This window comes from Pecten maximus, chromosome 14 (assembly GCF_902652985.1).
Source record: "Pecten maximus chromosome 14, xPecMax1.1, whole genome shotgun sequence".
Classification (NCBI taxonomy): Eukaryota; Metazoa; Mollusca; class Bivalvia; order Pectinida; family Pectinidae; genus Pecten; species Pecten maximus.
This window is the reverse complement of record NC_047028.1, coordinates 4,978,619-5,000,090: the sequence shown is the minus strand read 5'-3', so window position 1 is coordinate 5,000,090 and position 21,472 is coordinate 4,978,619. Positions and strand designations below refer to the sequence as shown.

The 21,472-nt window shown below is 36.7% G+C and overlaps 1 protein-coding gene across 1 annotated transcript in view; it reads right to left on the bottom strand.

Moving 5' to 3' along the window:
- LOC117342015 (cAMP-dependent protein kinase catalytic subunit 3-like) overlaps positions 1–21,472 on the bottom strand; it is a 75,748-nt gene that overhangs the window by 34,094 nt on the left and 20,182 nt on the right. Inside the window, exons 2-3 of the mRNA XM_033903956.1 lie at positions 13,093–13,261; positions 9,421–9,684 (exon numbers count right to left, since the gene is read on the bottom strand). Of these exons, the coding sequence (XP_033759847.1) occupies positions 9,421–9,684; positions 13,093–13,261 (433 nt within the window). The remainder of the gene's footprint in view (positions 1–9,420; positions 9,685–13,092; positions 13,262–21,472) is intronic.

The following is a 21,472-nucleotide window of genomic DNA, read 5'->3' as shown; positions in this document are numbered from 1 at the left end:
CGTAATTAAATACAGTGTCATTATTTAGTAAAAATACTTGGGACCGTTATAAAACAGTCTTTATAGACAGGGGGTCATAATATAGAGTGTCATTATATAGTAAAAATACTTGGGACCGTTACAAAACGGTCGTTATAGACAGGGGGTCATTATATTGAGTGTCATTATATAGTAAAAATACTTGGGACCGTTACAAAACGGTCATTATAGACAGGGGGTCATTATATTGAGTGTCATTATATAGTAAAAATACTTAGGACCGTTACAAAACGGTCGTTATAGACAGGGGAACATTATATTGAGTGTCATTATATAGTAAAAATACTTGGGACCATTACAAAACGGTCGTTATCGACAGGGGGTCATTATATTGAGTGTCATTATATAGTAAAAATACTTGGGACCATTACAAAACGGTCGTTATAGACAGGGGGTCGTTAAAGCAGGTCTGACTGTATATTATTTAAGGACAACACGTGCGTCACCATTTTATTTCGACTGACCGCACAGTTAGTTGATAATACAATAATCTCCTACTAATCCTTCAGTCATTAGTATAATGAGTGGTGGAATCAGCCATAAATCGGGGGGGGGGGGGGGGGAGGTATTACAGTTTTATATCACACTTCAGTATTAAAAAGTCCTCAAGTCTATATATATCACACCTCAGTATTAAAGTCCTATGATTCCCTAAGTTTTTATATCATTATATCATGTATGTGATTTTTGTGACCTTATAGTATGTAGATGAACCCATATTCAACATGTCAACCACGGGAGTTTATTTGGTAAATAATAACATCTTATCTCTACCAGGCTTAACTCTCCTAGTAATTGAGTAAGTATGTTTAAATTGCTCAACCAGAAGTTAAGAAAATTCCTTTGCAGATGTTTCCTTGACCCATCAATGCTTTTGAGAAAAAAACTTCCGGAATTCCCATTAAGAAACAATGGTAAAACAGGAGTTTCAGATAGTTAGTTAATAGCTTACCACCTACGTGACTTCGCCTGTTGATATGTTTTGTCTCGTTGGCTAGAACTAGGGCAAGATACTGTGCAAATTACTCAACAATAATTGTTAGGTAGAGATTAGACCTATAATATTATTTACATCAACCAAATGTCACCTCTTAACACCAGTGTAAATATTTCAGCATCCCTTCAATACATTAAGCCAGCAGTTCTTCCCCATAATGCCCCCCCCCCCCCCCCCCCCCCTCACACTCCCTCACCTTGGACCATCATCACAGTTTCCAATCTCCTGTTTATACAATAAAGCCCCTTACATAAATCACATCCTATGTGGAGTTTTTGATTAGGAACAATATTTGTGTACAGCAGGAATACAAACAATGAGTTTTCTGACTCCCACCTGTTCTCAGTAATAGCCAAAACTCCAACAATCGGCCCACTGACCTATTTTCCAAAAAAACATATGTTGAGCTGTTTTCAATCATACCTCAAGGTTAATAGGGCTACACGCTAATAAGCTGACGTCAGAAAACTACACCAGAAAAAATAAAGTGAAAATCGGGCTTAAACATCTCAATTTGTATTCTTCAACTCAAGCACAAGATGTATATCTTAATAAGCCTCAACTTCATCAAGTGTCATTTCAGTTTTATTTTCCAAGTCTAATAAAAAAACCAATGCTCTGTTTATGTAGAGTACATCATTCTACATGGACGTCTTTCTTCAGTTATATTTCTGGTAGATAAAGTTTAATATTTGGAAGGTTGGGAGGTTGGAACATTGGGAGATTGGGATGTTGAATTGGAAGGTTGGGAGGTTGGAACATTGGGAGATTGGGATGTTGAATTGGAAGGTTGGGAGGTTGGAAGGTTGGGAGATTGGAACGTTGGGAGGTTGGGAGGTTGGAACGTTGGGAGGTTGAATTGGAAGGTTGGGAGGTTGGGAGGCAGGGAGATTAGGAGGTTGGGAGGATGGGAGGTTGGAACGTTGGCAGGTTGGCAGGTTGGCAGATTGGGAGGTTGGGAGGTTGGGAGGTTGAATTGGATGGTTGGGAGGTTGGGAGGTTAGGAGGTTGGAACATTGGAAGGTTGGGAGGTTGGGAGGTTAGCAGGTTGGCAGATTGGGAGGTTGGGAGGTTGGGATGTTGGAACATTGGGATGTTTGGAAGTTGTGATGTTTGGAGGTTGGGAGATTCAATGGGGAAGTTGGGAGGTTGGGAGGTTGGGAGATTAGGAGGTTGGGAGGATTGGAGGTTGGAACGTTGGCAGGTTGGCAGGTTGGCAGATTGGGAGGTTGGGAGGTTGGAACGTTGGGAGGTTGAATTGGATGGTTGGGAGGTTGGGAGGTTAGGAGGTTGGAACATTGGAAGGTTGGGAGGTTGGGAGGTTAGCAGGTTGGCAGATTGGGAGGTTGGGAGGTTGGGATGTTGGAACATTGGGATGTTTGGAAGTTGTGATGTTTGGAGGTTGGGAGATTCAATGGGGAAGTTGGGAGGTTGGGAGGTTGGGAGATTCAATGGGGAAGTTGGGAGGTTGGGAGGTTGGAAGTTTGGAAGGTGTAGAGGTAGTGTATTAACCTATCATCAGGATTTTATTCCCCAACTGGTTATTTATAGTAAAACAGGTAAATTATAGGTGTGGTGGTTATTTCTGCCAATACTGTACCTGTATGTATATATTTAAAACAATCTAGATGTCTGAAGATCAGGTATTTATACCCCAGCATTTTCACCAGAGAAATATTTTTTTTCAGGTTTTGAAAGCAGAATTATGATGAAGTTACTAATTGAAAAAGAATGGTATTCAGGGCTCAGAACAATAATTACAGTCCTAAATTGGTTTACTGGACGGATGGTTGACACAATTTTTCTGCATGGCTTTTGATCTTTGACATATCATCCAGATTCTCTGTCATGCAGGCAATACAAAACATGTGGAAGACTATCTCATGTTAATGCTCAGCTGTTTGTTACATCATACAGGCATTAAAACGGTACAGAATTCAGCCCTGTTCTAGGACAGTTCATATAATGTGGCTACATGTACGTCATCAAGTGAACAAACACTTTTTTGCACATACTGATGTTAAACTTTGCATCCAGGTGGATTTGGTCATATTACAAATTAACAACAGATGTACATAGTAAACCTCCTGATTTAAAGACTGTTCCAGTATATTCAGTAGCTTGTGTAGAGGTTATGGTGTCTATAGACATAGAGTAGGTCATTAGGGTCCTAACATTGTAAACATTTAGTTTTTCTGTTTTGTTTGTTTAACATCCTATTAACAGCCAGGGTCATTCAAGGACGTGCCAGGTTTGGAGGTGGAGGAAAGCCGGAAAACCCGAAGAAAAACCACCGGCCTACGGTCAGTACCTGGCAACTACTCCATGTAGGTTCGAACTCGCAACCCAGAGGTGGAGGGCTAGTGATAAAGTGTTGGGACACCTTAACCACTCAGTCACCGTGGCCACCATATACATTTGGAGAATACTGAGGCCTTGTTTTATTTATATGTACATATGGGTATTTAAGAGGAAGTCAAGGTTCCTATAATTGTAGACATTTAGAGACTATGGCCTTGGTTGCTGAATTTGTAGATATTTATAGTCAAGGTTCGTATATATAATTGTAGATATTTATAGTCAAGTTTCGTATATATAATTGTAGATATTTATAGTCAAGGTTCGTATATATAATTATAGATATTTATAGTCAAGGTTCGTATATATAATTGTAGATATTTATAGTCAAGGTTCGTATATATAATTGTAGATATTTATAGACTACAGCCTTAGCTTCTGAATTTGTAAATATTTAGAGTAAGTCAAGATTCCTATAATTGTAGACATTTAGAGACTATGGACTTGGTTTCTGAATTTGTAGAGTTTTATAGTCAAGGTTCCTATAATTGTAGATATAATTATCTATTAGATTCCAGGTCATTGAATTTTTCCTTTCACCTCACTGAAGACTTAGTTGAAAGAAAACTTCTTAAGAAACAAAATGTTCCATAAATCTCATCAGAAATGAAGACTCTAGATCCAGCTCTGCATGCATCTTGCAGTTATAATTTCATTGGACTATGTTCAATATGAAATCAACACAAAGGTGATGACTTCATGGTGAAATAAATGTTAAATTACATGCACAAAACATTTTAAAGAATTTTGAATAAATGTAGTGAATACATCAATATTGCCAACAGAATTCACAATGTTTAATTGAAGTATAATATAGTGCATGGATGTATTTATTCTTGTGAATCTTTACAGTAATTGATATACTATATAAGTGGCATTATACCACAATGAACAGACTGTACCCTAACAATACTATTATGTACAATAATGAAATCCCACCTGAAGGTCGTTTGATGATAAACATACCTGGATATAAAGCGGACAATACCACACCTGGTTTGACACTGACAGAGCCCCGAACCACTACATACTAATTCTATCATGTTTATTACCATGACTTCTGTACAACGCTATCCTATTACCAAACCATCACCAACATAATCGAAAGTAAACACATCATACATAAACATGTTATAGGGTAGTCTTACTCTGTAACATATTAATGAGCCGTTGTGCAGAAAACATTTGGCAGTTTTCTCCCACCTATGTCCCACACAAGCAGCCCCTAGTATGAACTAATTTTAGAGATGGAATCTTTAGTCTATAATTTGGTCTAGATCTAGATAGCTGAATTCCATTATGACATTCATTAAAATACATTAGAATTCAAAGTAATTACAAACAACTTATGAAGCTAGCTAGGGGCTGCTATATATGATTATATAGCTCTACAGCTGGTAGAGCATCAAAATATTGAAAATTTCATGTTAATTCAAGGTGTGTGGTTCAAGCCCTACCCCAGAACAATTCTAAGGAAGTTGAGATCATGAACTGTTCTACGTAGTCATGGAACATTGTAATTACCTTGGACAACACACTTTTGTAATTACATGTTGTACCTCTATTTCTCTGGATTACATATTGTAGGTCGTCCTATTGTTGTTTATGGAGGTAGCCTCCAACTACTACAAAGAAATACCTTACCTAAAAAATTACTCTCCCTGTTCATGGTGTGATATATTGTGAGCTTTGGTTTGTTTGTTTTTGTTTAACGTCCTATTAACAGCCAGAGTCATTTAAGGACGTGCCAGGTTTTGGTGGTGGAGGAAAGCCGGAGTACCCGGAGAAAAACCACCGGCCTACGGTCAGTACCTGGCAACTGTCCCACGTAGGTTTCGAACTCGCAACCCAGAGGTGGAGGGCTAGTGATAAAGTGTCGGGACACCTTAACCACTCGGCCACCGCGGCCCCTCCCCTCTTACACTTCCATCCGGGCCAACAAGAGAGATTAATATTGTGTGCAATCTTTCATGAACATTGTACAACCAGCATTATAATTAAGTGGGAGAATTTTAACTTTTATGTATATTATCAAAGAATATATGTTTATCTAATGCTCTCTGATAAGCCTGGAGGTTTCATTGTAAACATCGTTAGTACACCTCATGTGGGAACAATAAAACGAGATCTCGGAGAAATCTTGGTGCCCACAATTGAACGATCTTTAATGGTTCTATATGTCAGACTCTTCTTCTCTCCACTTTTCCCTTCTTTCTTTGTTTCCTATTAATAATTTGATAACAGGACCCTACATGTGAAATTTGAGAAAACATCCATCTAGTCCTTTTCTAGAAATAGCAGCACCAAACTTCAATTCTCAAAATCCAAGATGGCTGACTGTCAACCATTTTGTTTTTCTGATCAAAAATCTAAATCCAATTGGCACAACTAAGGACCAAGAGAAACCTACACATTCATTTTGAGGAATATGATACATCTTACCCTCCATTGATTATTAATGGTTTGATGGAAATGTCTGACAGCGTGTTATTGTTGGCATGCATCCATCTGAGTGATCCATCTATCCATTTATTCATTCATTCATTCATTCATCCATCCATCCATCCATCTATCTATCTATTCATTCATGCATTCATCAATTCATCAATTCATTAGAACCATGTATAATGCAATGATATGATATATGACTTCTAGGTAATTACTTTAACAGAGAAACTGATAGAGAACTGTATACTTGTATGGTATCAAAACCCCCTCACAGTAAGTAAGCATCAACCCCAAGATAGTGAAAACATAGACAGAACATTGGTATTGGCATTTACTCTTAATTTGTTTCATGTAAATTAACATTAAACATCAAAGACTTGGAAGATCATTCATCCTGCTCTGAAATATCGCCCTGGTGTTTTAAGGAAGAACTTGGCAGGAGATGACTAACAGTATTATAGCTGTATTATGGAATCTTTCTACTGCCCGACCTAACAGCCCTCACTGGGCTATATCTGGGGCAGAACGGTCAACTGAGTGTAAAAAAAAAGGAAGAAGATAAAAAATTGATGACCTTATTCATTGAAGTAGATATAAGGTTCTGGAACTGACTATAATCCTCAATTGGCCAGAAATGTCAAGATACCTAAATCAACACTAACCCCTGTCTGTACAGTTAGCTATATAAGTAATAGCATGCCTGTACCTTGGATATATGACATGGAACCCCAGTATACAGCAGCAGTACAATGGTAGTGTCCGGTTTTTATGTAAAATGGATTACTGAAATCTTTAACTGGGGTTAACACTAGAATAATTAATTTTCCTTCGTTTGTATGCAGAATGTGGCTTTCTGATTGGTTGAAATTTTTTTGCACATCTCTATGAAAAAAATATACGAAAATGGCGCAAAGAAATGTGACGTCACAATATGGCCATTGATGTTGCGTATTTATTTGTTAAAAAGAATCCTCTAATATCAGTTAAATTGTACATTAAACATGTTTTAATTTTTTAAATCAATTGCAAAAATGAATTACAAACATTGATGTTAATTATTTAGTTTCATAGGGGTATGAAAAAAATTTTGTTCGTGGATTCATACAGTTTGCAAACAAAATGTTTTTCATACCCCAATGAAACTTACAATAATGACATCAATGCTCAATACAACAATCTTCAAGTGTTGTAATTACACACTTTTAAAGGCCTTAAAAGAACCAATACCACAACACTAAAGGAATCATTTTATTAGGTTATAATGCCAACAGTTTGACCACAATCCAGTGGTATTAGACACCCTATGCTTGTGTGGTTTTGACATAACACTCACTCAGTGCGACTGACCTCACAAGAGAGCGGTCAAGTAATACAATCACTTGGTCAAGTGTTACAATATTATATCATCTTTTAACAATGGTCAATACTGATATCACTACTTGACCCTGAGTGACCATGGGTCAGTAACATAATATATATTTGTTATTTGATAACCCTATTATTCAAAATAGAAAACAACTTGTTTTGGAGACATTGTACCTGGCCATAGTTTTATAAATATTCATTAACTTCAAGAAATATAAACCTTTTACTTAAAATTTCCAATAGGAAACATATTATTTTGATTTAATCCAATAGTGCTTTCTAATGGAAAATTTGAAATAGGAATTACTTTAAAGAGACTATAACTGTAACAAGAGGCCCATGGGCCTTAACTGAGTCACCTGAATTTTGAACTATTTCAGTCTATTTGACTCTTTTTGACCCCACCCATCAGCCCATGGGGGTCAGTCAGGCCAACATGTGCATACCATCAAACTGTTATCCCAACCTGCTTATTGAAACCAATTTGGAATTAATTCGATCAGAAATCCAACAAATGATAGTGAAAATGTGATTTCCCTATATAAACTATATCAAGTTTTCATTTTCTGTTAATTCATGTTATCAAATGTCATTTGGAAATAAATGAATGTCCCTGATATGATTACTATTCATCTGTTAATACAGAGTTGCCTAGTAATAAGCCTGTTGCCTGGTAATAATTATATATATATAAGCCCCTTGTCTGGTAACAAGCCCACCCGTACAAGTACTGCTACTCAGGCAGTAAAATTGCCAAATTAGATTGAATTTCATTGTCATAGCAGCTCATTTCAATGTCACAGAAGCGGGCTGCCCCTGGGCTAAAGATGCATGACAAAGGGAGCTGATGCTAGCAGCAGGCAATTGGATAATAGTCCTACTGTATATGATGGAGGGAACTGATGCTAGCAGCAGGCGATTGGATAATAGTCCTATATGATGGAGGGAGCAGATGATAGCAGCAGGCGATTGGATGATAGTCCTATATGATGGAGGGAGCTGATGCTAGCAGCAAGCGATTGGATGATAGTCTTATATGATGGAGGGAGCAGATGATAGCAGCAGGCGATTGGATGATAGTCCTATATGATGGAGGGAGCTGGTGCTAGCAGCAGGCGATTGGATGATAGTCCTATATGATGGAGGGAGCTGGTGCTAGCAGCAGGCGATTGGATGATAGTCCTATATGATGGAGGGAGCTGATGCTAGCAGCAGGCGATTGGATGATAGTCCTACTGTATATGATGGAGGGAGCAGATGCTAGTAGCAGGCGATTGGATAATAGTCCTATGTAAGACATTAGCTGACTATATATAGTGTTAACCAACATCTGTATACTGGGGAATGTTGAACAGTGTCAAGTGTACTTCATCTAATGCACCTGGACAGTATTGTGGCTTATTATAGATACATATATATGTACAAGAGGAAATTTACAAACATATGTTACACCAGTATATATACTGTTGGCTGTAACTAACATTCCAGACTCCTTATAACCCAGGTTAATTATATAATCTGTCTCTAATTGTATGTACACTAACTGAATTCCTAAACAATTACAAGAATGTACAGATATAATTCTCTTTTTTATGGAGTCTCAAGTTTCCACAAATATGCTGATATATCAACCTTTTTAATTTTGAAATCATATTGAATAAATTTTAACTCTGCCAATATAAACGAGATCTATATCTGTATAATTGCCATGAGTTGCGATGAATGTTGATCCTGTTTAGATGGGATGAGTCTGTTTAATTGTCAGTAATATTGAAACAGCTTCCATTTGCATGTCATGATTCAAACATTTTTTTTTGTCTTTTCTGTACCTAGTTAGATCACTATAACACCATAGAACTATACTCTACAGACAAGATATATTAACTTAAGCAGGAATGTCCTACTGAATACATGTTGCAGATACTGAATTTAATTTACAATGAAAAACATATATGGAAGGCCTCAAGTATGCTATCTAGATCAGAACATTGATGACAGTACAGACTGCTCTACGATTTCAGCTTGGTGAAAAAAGCAAACTGACAACGGAAGATCAAATCAAGCACACCTCAATGGTGTTCTCACAATTACCCGAGGTTTGGTTGGTAGGTGTCGCTTTAATTACCAACACCACTGTAACCACATGTTTCACACATTACAAATCATTTAACAAATCAAAAGTTATGTAGAACCAATTAAGTCACTCAACTTACCTGTCTTCAAGCTTCTTTGCGAAACCAAAATCCGTGATTTTTAAATGTCCTTCCTTATCAAGAAGTAAATTTTCTGGTTTCAAGTCTCTATAAACAATTAATTTGGAGTGTAAATAGTCTAAGGCTGACACAATTTCACAGGCATAGAAATTGGATTTGTCATTGTTGAAGCGGCCATGATTACGAAGATAAGAGAAGAGTTCACCTCCTGGAACATACTCCAACAACATGTACAGAAATCTGTCGTCATGATAGGCCCACGTCCTGGAAACAGAAAATTACATGTACAGAAATCTGTCATCATGATAGGCCCACGTCCTGGAAACAGAAAATTACATGTACAGAAATCTGTCGTCATGATAGGCCAACGTCCTAGAAACAGAAAATTACATGTACAGAAATCTGTCGTCATGTTAGGCCCACGTCCTGGAAACAGAAAATTACATGTACAGAAATCTGTCGTCATGATAGGCCCATGTCCTAGAAACAGAAAATGACATGTACAGAAATCTGTCGTCATGATAGGCCCACATCCTGGAAACAGAAAATTACATGTACAGAAATCTCACAGTCGTCACGATAGGCCCACGTCCCAGAAATCAGAAAATTACATGTACAGAAATCTGTTGTCATGATAGGCCCACGTCCTGGAGACAGAAAATTACATGTACAGAAATCTGTCGTCATGATAGGCCCACGTCCTAGAAATAGAAAACTAGAACTGTCGCCAGGATGGCTGACTTGAATATCCCCGCAATCTGCACGAGTCAATGGTGAATTGGAACTCTTAATTAGAGGCTAAGATAACCCAGTAATGTAGTGACCAGTTGCCATAGCAACCATAATTTTGAGAAAAAGAAAGTGGCATGCACATCTACACATGATCCTCTATATTTGTGTGAAGTTTCATTGAAATTGGCCCTTCGGTTTAGGAGCAGTTGTCTGGACAAGCTTAAAGTTATGGTTCTTATCGGAAAACCTGTTTATAGTGACCAGTTGCCATAGCAACCATAATTTTGAGAAAAAGAAAGTGGCATACACATCTACACAAGGTCCTCTATATTTGTGTGAAGTTTCATTGAAATCGGCCCTTCGGTTTAGGAGCAGTTGTCTGGACAAGCTTAAAGTTATGGTTCTTATTGGAAAACCTGTTTATAGTGACCAGTTGCCATAGCAACCATAATTTTGAGAAAAAGAAAGTGGCATACACATCTACACATGGTCCTCTATATTTGTGTGAAGTTTCATTGAAATCGGCCCTTCGGTTTAGGAGGAGTTGTCTGGACAATCTAAAAGTTATGGTTCTTATCGGAAATCCTGTTTATAGTGACCAGTTGCCATAGCAACCATAATTTTGAGTAAAACAAAGCGGCATGCACATCTACACATGATCATTAATATGTGCGTGAAGTTTCATTGGAATCCGCCCATCGGTTTAGGAGGAGTTGTCCGGACAAAATGTGTCTACAGACAGACGGACGGACGGATGGACGGACGGACAGACAACCTGATTCCAGTATACCCCCCCCTAACTTCGTTGCGGGGGTATAATTACATGTACAGAAATCTGTCGTCATGATAGGCCCACATCCTACAAACAGAAAATTACATGTACACAAATCTGTCATCATGATAGGCCCACGTCCTAGAAACAGAAAATTACATGTACAGAAATCTGTCGTCATGATAGCCCATGTCGTGGATAAGAAACGCTACATGTGTAAAAGTGGAGACCACCAGCTCAGACTAGTGGGAATTTCCCTATAGCCTAGTGGTAGGATGTATGTTTGCCTTGAGCGATAAAGGTCACTAGTTCGAGGCCCCAGCGCTGCAAAGGTATATTTTTTAATTACTCCTGAATTAATATTACACATTTCATTTCGATAGATTTCATTGATCAATCAATGCTAAAAACATCTTTCAACAGACGTTGTGATTGATGCAAGAGTTATCCCTCTGATTGTTTTTAATTGAGACAATGTTTAAATTAAAGTGTTATCAATTAATAATTTTTAACTGGATTTGTTTTATTGATATTGTTTGTTTTAGTAGATAAGTGGGAGGAGGCCCACCTGTTTTAGTAGATATATATGGGAGGGTAGATTGTAGCTGTAACAATAGCAATGGAGCGGTAAATCCAGGCAGGATTAGGTGGGTGTGGATGAACGTGATCGTTAAGTCATATGGACAAGTCATTGTGGAGATATTTTTAGCAAAAACCTCACGCTTACTCATAATTATTATCAGGGCATTATCACACAAGTTTGTGCGTTAATACATAAGGGCCTCCAGCTCCACCAAATGTATCTACCATTCGGTGTCCCTGTACCAGGTACACTTTGCTATCAAATTAAACTGCAACTAATCATATAGTTACTTTTCTTTTGTTTTTAATTTTCATATTTGGAAGCCAAATAAATAATTCAGTTTTGTATAGAAGATAAATCATATTATTTGTCTATAAGAATTGATAGTTTCATCCTTCCCAGTTTGTGTTATAGTTATTTTACAATGCATTATTGACAACAAATTGAACAACCATTGTTCTTAACTTATTTCAAATATTGGTATTCAAAACTGTTAGAACAAATGTCATACAATATAACATATATTGAAATGAGAGATAATTCCCAGATATGTGATTACTGCAATTACATAATTTAATATCCAATCTAGTAAAACTACTGTAAACTGACTTCCTTTTACGGCGACTAACGGTCATGATTTCCACATCACAACAAGGTTGCGGCAACAAGCTTTCGCTAAACAGACTAAACTTGTACGGTTTTCTTCATAGCATTGCACTGAGACATCAGCAAAGTAACATATACAGTTGATGAAAAAACAACATTTGTGAAGCAGTTTTTAAAGAATCTCCGTAAACAATTTGACCTAATGAAATTAATTCTGTGAAAATTGGTGTTTTTATTAATTACCTCTATGTTATTTGTTTGTTGTAATTAATGGATCTGAGATTGCTGTAGAAGTTACATGTTATACATGTACAGGTATAGCCAGCAGTACACTCAGTACAGTAATCCCTTTCTTAATTTGCAGCAATTAACTTTTGCAAATTTGTTTTGATTGCAAAATTTGTTAAGTAAATTGTGTACGAAAGAAAGGTGGTTTAAAATTAACTGACAGTAAAATGGGGGAGCTTTATTGCCATTTTGTTATTCTCAGATACAGTAATTACATCAGAGGACTTTGTAGTATATTATGATGTTTATCTCATTACCAACACTAATTAAGTAAATATGAGCAAATCCAAAACATTAGCGGGAGGCCAAGGCAGGGTGAAAATTACTCAGACTTACAGTCGAAATTCAGAAATATACATTGCACCTTTAAGTACTATCACATGTTAACTGTCATAACATTAATGTATTTTTGATTTCATCCTCAAAAAAAACAACTTACATAAGTAGTAAAAAAGTGGGACTTTTTTTTACAATTTCCGATGTTTTATAGAAACTTATCAAAGCCTAGAGTCTCCAAATCACCAAATTTATAGAGTAATTAAGCTGTTTTAAACATTAGAAAAGCATGATGTATATTTTAAGGCCATAATGCATGTCCTCAACACACTCAAGTTTAATTATAAATAAATCATTACTTACATGTTTATAAATAGATTATTACGTACATGTTCATAAATAGATCATTACTTACATGTTAACTATAAATGGATGTGTGACACTAGCTAGTATTTCCTTTTCATTTTTCACGTGTTCTATCTGTTTGAGACGTATAACCTCCGTGATCTTCATTACTTTCAGTGCGTAATAGTCTTTGTTCTCTTTGTGTCTGCAGAGTACCACTCGACCAAATGTTCCTGTGCCTGCAACGAATGTTTTAATCATTAATTTTACAAGTTAATTGTTTCAGTTTAAATGACATTACATAAATGGCAAGGAGGAACATGTACAAATGGCAAGGTGATAAAAACATAAAAGGTTCATATAAACTGGAACACTGATGAGCTGATTACAGATATGATGACTTCTGAGAAAGAAAGTTAGATGATGTATACAAGGTAGGAAAGGATCAAATCCTTAAGTCTCATGCCTCTGGTCTAACTCGAGGTAACCAAAAATCAACAAAGGGCCACAACTCTATGTATAAAGTGAGGCCTGAAATGTTGACTTCACCATCCCAAATGTTTAACTTTCCTTAATTTTCGTTGAACAATAACAACGATTTAGGGAATGTTTCACTACTGTCAACTATAAAACATCTCCCAAAGGAGAAACTTTTGTTTCGAAACCAAACAATGTAAATAGGTATTGTCAGACTCAAAGGTGCATGGTAAACCAAGGGACATAACTCTGTAGAGAAGTACAAGACGTTGCTGCCATCACTAGATGAAATGATGACACACTGTCAGTCAGGCAGCTGTAGGTGTCTGACTAGCTAGGTGAGGTACAGAGACTGACCCCTACACATGAGGGTGCAGTATACCCACGAGTTGGCCACTGATAAAACAGGGTCTATGTTGATGGGAATATGGGGCTAGATAAAGGTTTTGGCGAAGACAGATTGTGTAGCTGTAAGGGTGTAACCTTCTGTGGCTGTGTGAGTACTGATAAGGTTTCTGTCTGACCTTCGCTTGTTCATCATCTGGATACCAAACAAATTATCTCTATCAGACACATCTCCATTGACTGGGCTAGCTAATTAGATGTACTGCTATACAAGAGAGCACTTTAAAAAATAGTTCATGTAGTTTTAAGCTGAAAGATTAAGATAGCTTAACATCAGGCTTGTTATTCTGTGTTACTTTATTTACATCTTATAATATTTAATGCAATGAGTTCTAAATATGGAATACAACTTAAATGTGCCATAAATTTCCGATAGTTCACACGAAAAATTTCAATAAATACACTTTGTTTGATATATCTTTTCCGGGGAGGATGGGCACCCATACCTTGTCCTGTGTCAACACATGTAGGTGTTTTATAATTAAGTTTGTTAAATAAGCATAAAAGAAATACTCTAGTATTACTGTAGATAAACATGAAATAAATTTCCGACAAACAGTTTATATTTCTATAAACTGTCCATTTGAAGTTGTACTGTAGCATTGTTGATATATAGTATATTGTTGTGAAAGATGATCAAAGATAATATATATGTGAATGTAATAAGTCGACAACGTTGAGTCTACGATATCACACAAGTACAAGTGCGTATAATATGTCCTAATACGAGCTTGACCAAATGTAGACTACATTAATTGATGGCTGTCGCACTCTTACAAAAGCACATCATCTCTGGGACAAGTTGTCTTCTGATATCTCAAATACCTTATATAATTACCTAGGAAGTCAACTCGTCACATACATTCACAAAAGCTGGAAGCATTGCCCAACTGAGATATAAGAGGAATGGTATGAGGTTTGATGGTAACTGAACTAGACCCCTGGGGTGTTTCCTCATTATATTTGTTACACAGAGGTAACAATAGTTCCTATAAATATCCATTACTGGATCGTAAATCTTAAACGACAAAGCTGCTAATTAGTAAAAGACATTGAATAGTGACAAAGTCTACTGACCTAGAACTACTTATTATGTTGGGATAATTATTCTTATTTCTATATTCTTAATACATGTAATCACTTTTCACAAAGAACTAAAATATCGGAAGTAAATAAAAAAAACTTTTAATACTTTGATAAATAGACTGACTTTAAAATGCAAAAATGGAAAAAAAAATGAGAAGATATCCCACAGCTGTATATGGTTTGCTGTGCCTAATGAAGGCCCCTAGATAAGGTCTTACAGTATACCATTAGATACACATAATTAGTGGCAGCAATACAAACTCCTTAGGACAGTACAAAGGCAGGTAATATGATATGGACATTGTCAAGTCCAGGACAATACACTGACATATATAGCTCTATTTAGATATACAGATTCACACAGAATTTGGAATATAGCACACACATGAATTTGAAATGTACATTTATCTGTGCTTAAGTCATTGTGATTGTTATAATTAGTCCAATTACTGTTGTTAGATGCATAGTTAATGACATTTGGTATAAGTTTATTCTAAATTAGAAAAAAACAAAGTTACAAAGGACTGTGACTTTGATAGGACAGAGGTAGATAGGACAGAGATGTAGATAGGACAGAAATGTAGATAGGACAGAGATGTAGATAGGACAGAGATGTAGATAGGACAGAGATGTAGATAGGACAGAGATGTAGATAGGACAGAAATGTAGATAGGACAGAGATGTAGATAGGACAGAGATGTAGATAGGATAGAGATGTAGACAGGACAGAGATGTAGATAGGATAGAGATGTAGATAGGACAGAGATGTAGATAGGACAGAGATGTAGATAGGACAGAAATGTAGATAGGACAGAGATGTAGATAGGACAGAGATGTAGATAGGACAGTAATGTAGATAGGACAGTGATGTAGATAGGACAGAAATGTAGATAGGACAGAGATGTAGATAGGACAGAGTTGTAGATAGGACAGTAATGTAGATAGGACAGTGATGTAGATAGGACAGAAATGTAGATAGGACAGAGAGGTAGATAGGACAGAGATGTATGACAGGACAGAGATGTAGATATGACAGAGATGTAGACAGGACAGAGAGGTAGATAGGACAGAGATGTAGATAGGACAGATGTAGACAGGACAGAAATGTAGATAGGACAGAGATGTAGACAGGACAGAGATGTAGATAAGACAGATATGTAGATAGGACAGGAATGTAGATAAGACAGAGATGTAGATAGGACAGAGATGTAGATAGGACATGAATGTAGATAGGACAGAGATGTAGACAGGACAGAAATGTAGACAGGACAGAGATGTAGATAGGACAGAGATGTAGTCAGGACAGAAATGTAGACAGGACAGAAATGTAGATAGGACAGAGATGTAGATAGGACAGAGATGTAGACAGGACAGAGATGTAGATAGGACAGAGATGTAGATAGGACAGAGATGTAGATAGGACAGAGATGTAGATAGGACAGAGATGTAGACAGGACAGAGATGTAGATAGGACAGAGATGTAGATAGGACAGGGATGTAGATAGGACAGAGATGTAGACAGGACAGAGATGTAGACAGGACAGAGATGTAGATAGGACAGAGATGTAGATAGGACAGAGATGTAGATAGGACAGAGATGTAGATAGGACAGAAATGTAGATAGGACAGAGATGTAGATAGGACAGAGATGTAGACAGGACAGAGATGTAGACAGGACAGAGATGTAGATAGGACAGAGATGTAGATAGGACAGAGATGTAGACAGGACAGAGATGTAGATAGGACAGAGATGTAGACAGGACAGAGATGTAGATAGGACAGAGATGTAGATAGGACAGAGATGTAGATAGGACAGAGATGTAGATAGGACAGAGATGTAGATAGGACAGAGATGTAGATAGGACAGAAATGTAGATAGGACAGAGATGTAGACAGGACAGAGATGTAGACAGGACAGAAATGTAAATGGGACAGAGATGTAGATAGGACAGAAATGTAGATATGACAGAGATGTAGACAGGACAGACAGGTAGATAGGACAGAGATGTAGATAGGACAGAGATGTAGACAGGACAGAGATGAAGATAGGACAGAGAGGTAGATAGGACAGAGATGTAGACAGGACAGAGATGTAGATAGGACAGAGTTGTAGATAGGATAGAGATGTAGATAGGACAGACATGTAGACAGGACAGAGTAGATAGGACAGAATGTAGATAGGACAAACATAGATAGGACAGAGTGGTAGATAGGACAGAGATGTAGATAAGACAGATACATGTATGTAGATAGGACAGAGATGTAGATAGGACAGAGAGGTAGATAGGACAGGAATGTAGACAGGACAGAGATGTAGATAGGACAGAGATGTAGACAGGACAGAGATGTAGATAGGACAGAGAGGTAGATAGGACAGAGATGTAGACAGGACAGAGATGTAGATAGGACAGAGATGAAGATAGGACAGAAATGTAGATAGGACAGGAATGTAGATAGGACAGAAATGTAGATAGGACAGAGATGTAGATAGGACAGAAATGTAGATAGGACAGTAATGTAGATAGGACAGAAATGTAGATAGGACAGAAATGTAGATAGGACTGACTTATAGAGGGGTGGATAGGACAGAGATAAAGAAGGATAGAAAGGACATGAAAAGTGAAAAGATCTAATCAAGAATGAATGCTGGGAGTTATAATCATTTCTCCATTATAGAAAATCCAAGTTTTCTAAAATATATATCAGGGCTTTAAAATGAAGATTAATCTTACCTACAGAATTTAAATTCTTTAAGGCACTGGCCAAGGCTACGATAATCAAACACTCTTTAATTCTAAATAAAAAAACGTATTTAGGACAGCTCTTTTCTCAAGTTTATAAATAAATCAAAATTGTCTCTGTTAATTGTGTAGTGGTTATTTAATAAAAGCCTTGGGTGTCCTCAAGACATTGACATCTATATTTATATAGAATGTACTTGTGTTTATGTAATTACCACCAAGCATGCCTGGCAGTCGGTACAACATAGACAATGTATGTATCAAGTTATTAAGAGATATCTCTAGTGGCACTTCGACAAAAAACAAGACTTTGACACATTGCACGATGCCAAGAGGTATGACAGTGTTCTTTGTAGTAATGTTGGTTCCTCGGGATCTATTTATAAAGTATATATTCGGAACAGTCCCAGAATACACAGAATGAGAAGGCAACAGTCATAAACTCATACGCCAACATCAACATTGTGATTCATAGCCTTTCCATTGTCCAAATATAACCTGTCCCCCATTATTACCCCTTACCAACTATATGTAAGACAAACTTTCTTTTTTTCTATCTCCCATTGTAACCTGACCATCCCTTTCTTATTACAGTAGTATCATCCTTCAATTGATTAGGGTGCCAAGATTACTGGTTGAAGGGTGGACAAGGTTTATGTTCCAGAAGAACATGGAACACATGTTCACCATACTGAGTACCAGATTAATAAGACAGAACAGAAATACACTAGGGCCCAGCTGTTCAGGGCATGATCAGCTTAACAGGCTTGGCAAATATACATTTTCAAAATAATTTTTTGAAAATAACCAAAATTTGTAAAAGGTTTTAAATTAATGTTCTTTTAAATCAAAAGCTTTATAAGATTATCATTATGAGGCCTTATACATACATTTCTATATTTAAATTTCATCCTTCTTAAATGTATCCTGTAACTGTTAGAGCTAACCATACTTTGAATACTTGTCTATTGTTGGAGTCAAGTACCGTATGATATCTAATAAATCTGCTATAGCACACCATGATCTAACTACAGTACAGGTCTATTGTTTTATACACATCAAGCTCATATAGTGACTCTGTAGACTCTCTATATGTAGTGACTCTCTATATGTAGTGACTCTATATGTAGTGACTCTCTATAGCTAGTGACTCTCTATATGTAGTGACTCTCTATATGAAGTGACTCTCTATATGTAGTGACTCTCTATATGTAGTGACTCTCTATATGTAGTGACTCTATATGTAGTGACTCTCTATATGTAGTGACTCTATATATGTAGTGATGACTCTCTATATGTAGTGACTCTATATGTAGTGACTCTCTATAGCTAGTGACTCTCTATATGTAGGCATGATCACTCTCTATATGTAGTGACTCTATATGTAGTGACTCTCTATATGTAGTGATCACTCTCTATATGTAGTGACTCTCTATATGTAGTGACTCTCTATATGTAGTGACTCTCTATATGTAGTGACTCTCTATATGTAGTGATGACTCTCTATATGTAGTGACTCTCTATATGTAGTGATGACTCTCTATATGTAGTGACTCTCTATATGTAGTGACTCTCTATATGTAGTGATGACTCTCTATATGTAGTGACTCTCTATATGTAGTGATGACTCTCTATATGTAGTGACTCTCTATATGTAGTGACTCTCTATATGTAGTGACTCTATATGTAGTGACTCTCTATATGTAGTGACTCTCTATATGTAGTGACTCTCTATATGTAGTGACTCTCTATATGTAGTGATGACTCTCTATATGTAGTGACTCTCTATATGTAGTGATGACTCTCTATATGTAGTGACTCTCTATATGTAGTGATGACTCTCTATATGTAGTGACTCTCTATATGTAGTGATGACTCTCTATATGTAGTGACTCTCTATATGTAGTGATGACTCTCTATATGTAGTGACTCTCTATATGTAGTGATGACTCTCTATATGTAGTGACTCTATGTAGTGACTCTCTATATGTAGTGACTCTCTATATGTGGTGACTCTATATGTAATGACTCTATATATGTAGTGATGGCTCTCTATATGTAGTGATGACTCTCTATATGTAGTGACTCTCTATATGTAGTGACTCTCTATATGTAGTGATGACTCTCTATATGTAGTGACTCTATGTAGTGACTCTCTATATGTAGTGACTCTCTATATGTGGTGACTCTATATGTAATGACTCTATATATGTAGTGACTCTATATGTAGTGACTCTCTATATGTAGTGACTCCCTATATGTAGTGATCACTCTATATATGTAGTGACTCTATATGTAGTGACTCTGAATATGTAGTGACTCTCTATATGTAGTGACTCTCTATATGTAGTGACTATATATGTAGTGACTCTCTATATGTAGTGATGACTCTCTATATGTAGGGACTCTCTATATGGAGTGACTCTCTATATGTAGTGACTCTCTATATGAAGCGACTCTCTATAGCTAGTGACTCTCTATATGTAGTGACTCTATATGGAGTGACTCTCTATATGTAGTGATGACTCTCTATATGTAGTGACTATATATGTAGTGATGACTCTCTATATGTAGTGACTCTCTATATGTAGTGATGACTCTCTATATGTAGTGACTCTGTATATGTAGTGACTCTCTATATGGAGTGACTCTCTATATGAAGCGACTCTCTATAGCTAGTGACTCTCTATATGTAGTGACTCTATAAGTAGTGACTCTCTATATGTAGGCATGATCACTCTCTATATGTAGTGACTCTATATGTAGTGACTCTGTATTTGTAGTGACTCTCTATATGTAGGGACTCTCTATATGTAGTGACTGAATATGTAGTGACTCTCTATATGTAGTGACTCTCTATATGTAGTGATGACTCTCTATATGTAGTGATGACTCTCTATATGTAGTGACTCTCTAGATGTAGTGATGACTCTCTATATGTCGTGACTCTCTATATGTAGTGACTCTCTATATGTAGTGACTCTAGACATAGTGACTCTCTATATATAGTGATGACTCTCTATATGTAGTGATGACTCTCTATATGTAGTGACTCTCTATATGTAGTGACTCTCTATATGTAGTGATGACTCTCTATATGTAGTGACTCTCTAGACATAGTGACTCTCTATATGTAGTGATCACTCTCTATATGTACAGTGTAGGGACTCTCTATATGTAGTGATGACTCTCTATATGCAGTGACTCTATATATGTAGCATTGTTGTTGTAGATTCCTCTAGAAAGTACCAATCATGGCCAGTAAAGAAAATAAGGACATGACTGTCATTTGATCAAGAAAACATCAACAGACAAACTATAATAATAGACTTTTATTTATTTAATGACTATTAAATCACTGTTGGTCTGAATTCGAGCCAGCAGGGGTTAGTACTGTGGAAGAAAATCCATGTACTCAGAAAGGTGACACTCATACCTCTTAATGGCTGATTGGGGAAATTTATCAAACCCCTGACATTACATTGGTGAAATCAATGCTTAAGTGAGTAACCATTGTGTCATTTATCCATCTTATTTACTTTAAAATCATTAGCTTATATAGAGTTGATGGTTTTCTATATCTAGTGATGACCTTGACCTCACAATCCTAAAATACAAACTTACCAGAGGTGAATTTTCATACTAACTTGATTAAAATCAAATCATCAACTATGTTGGGTGGGTGACATCACTCTAATGATTCTATAAAGTGATGGTGATCTTGACCTTGAAACACTGAAA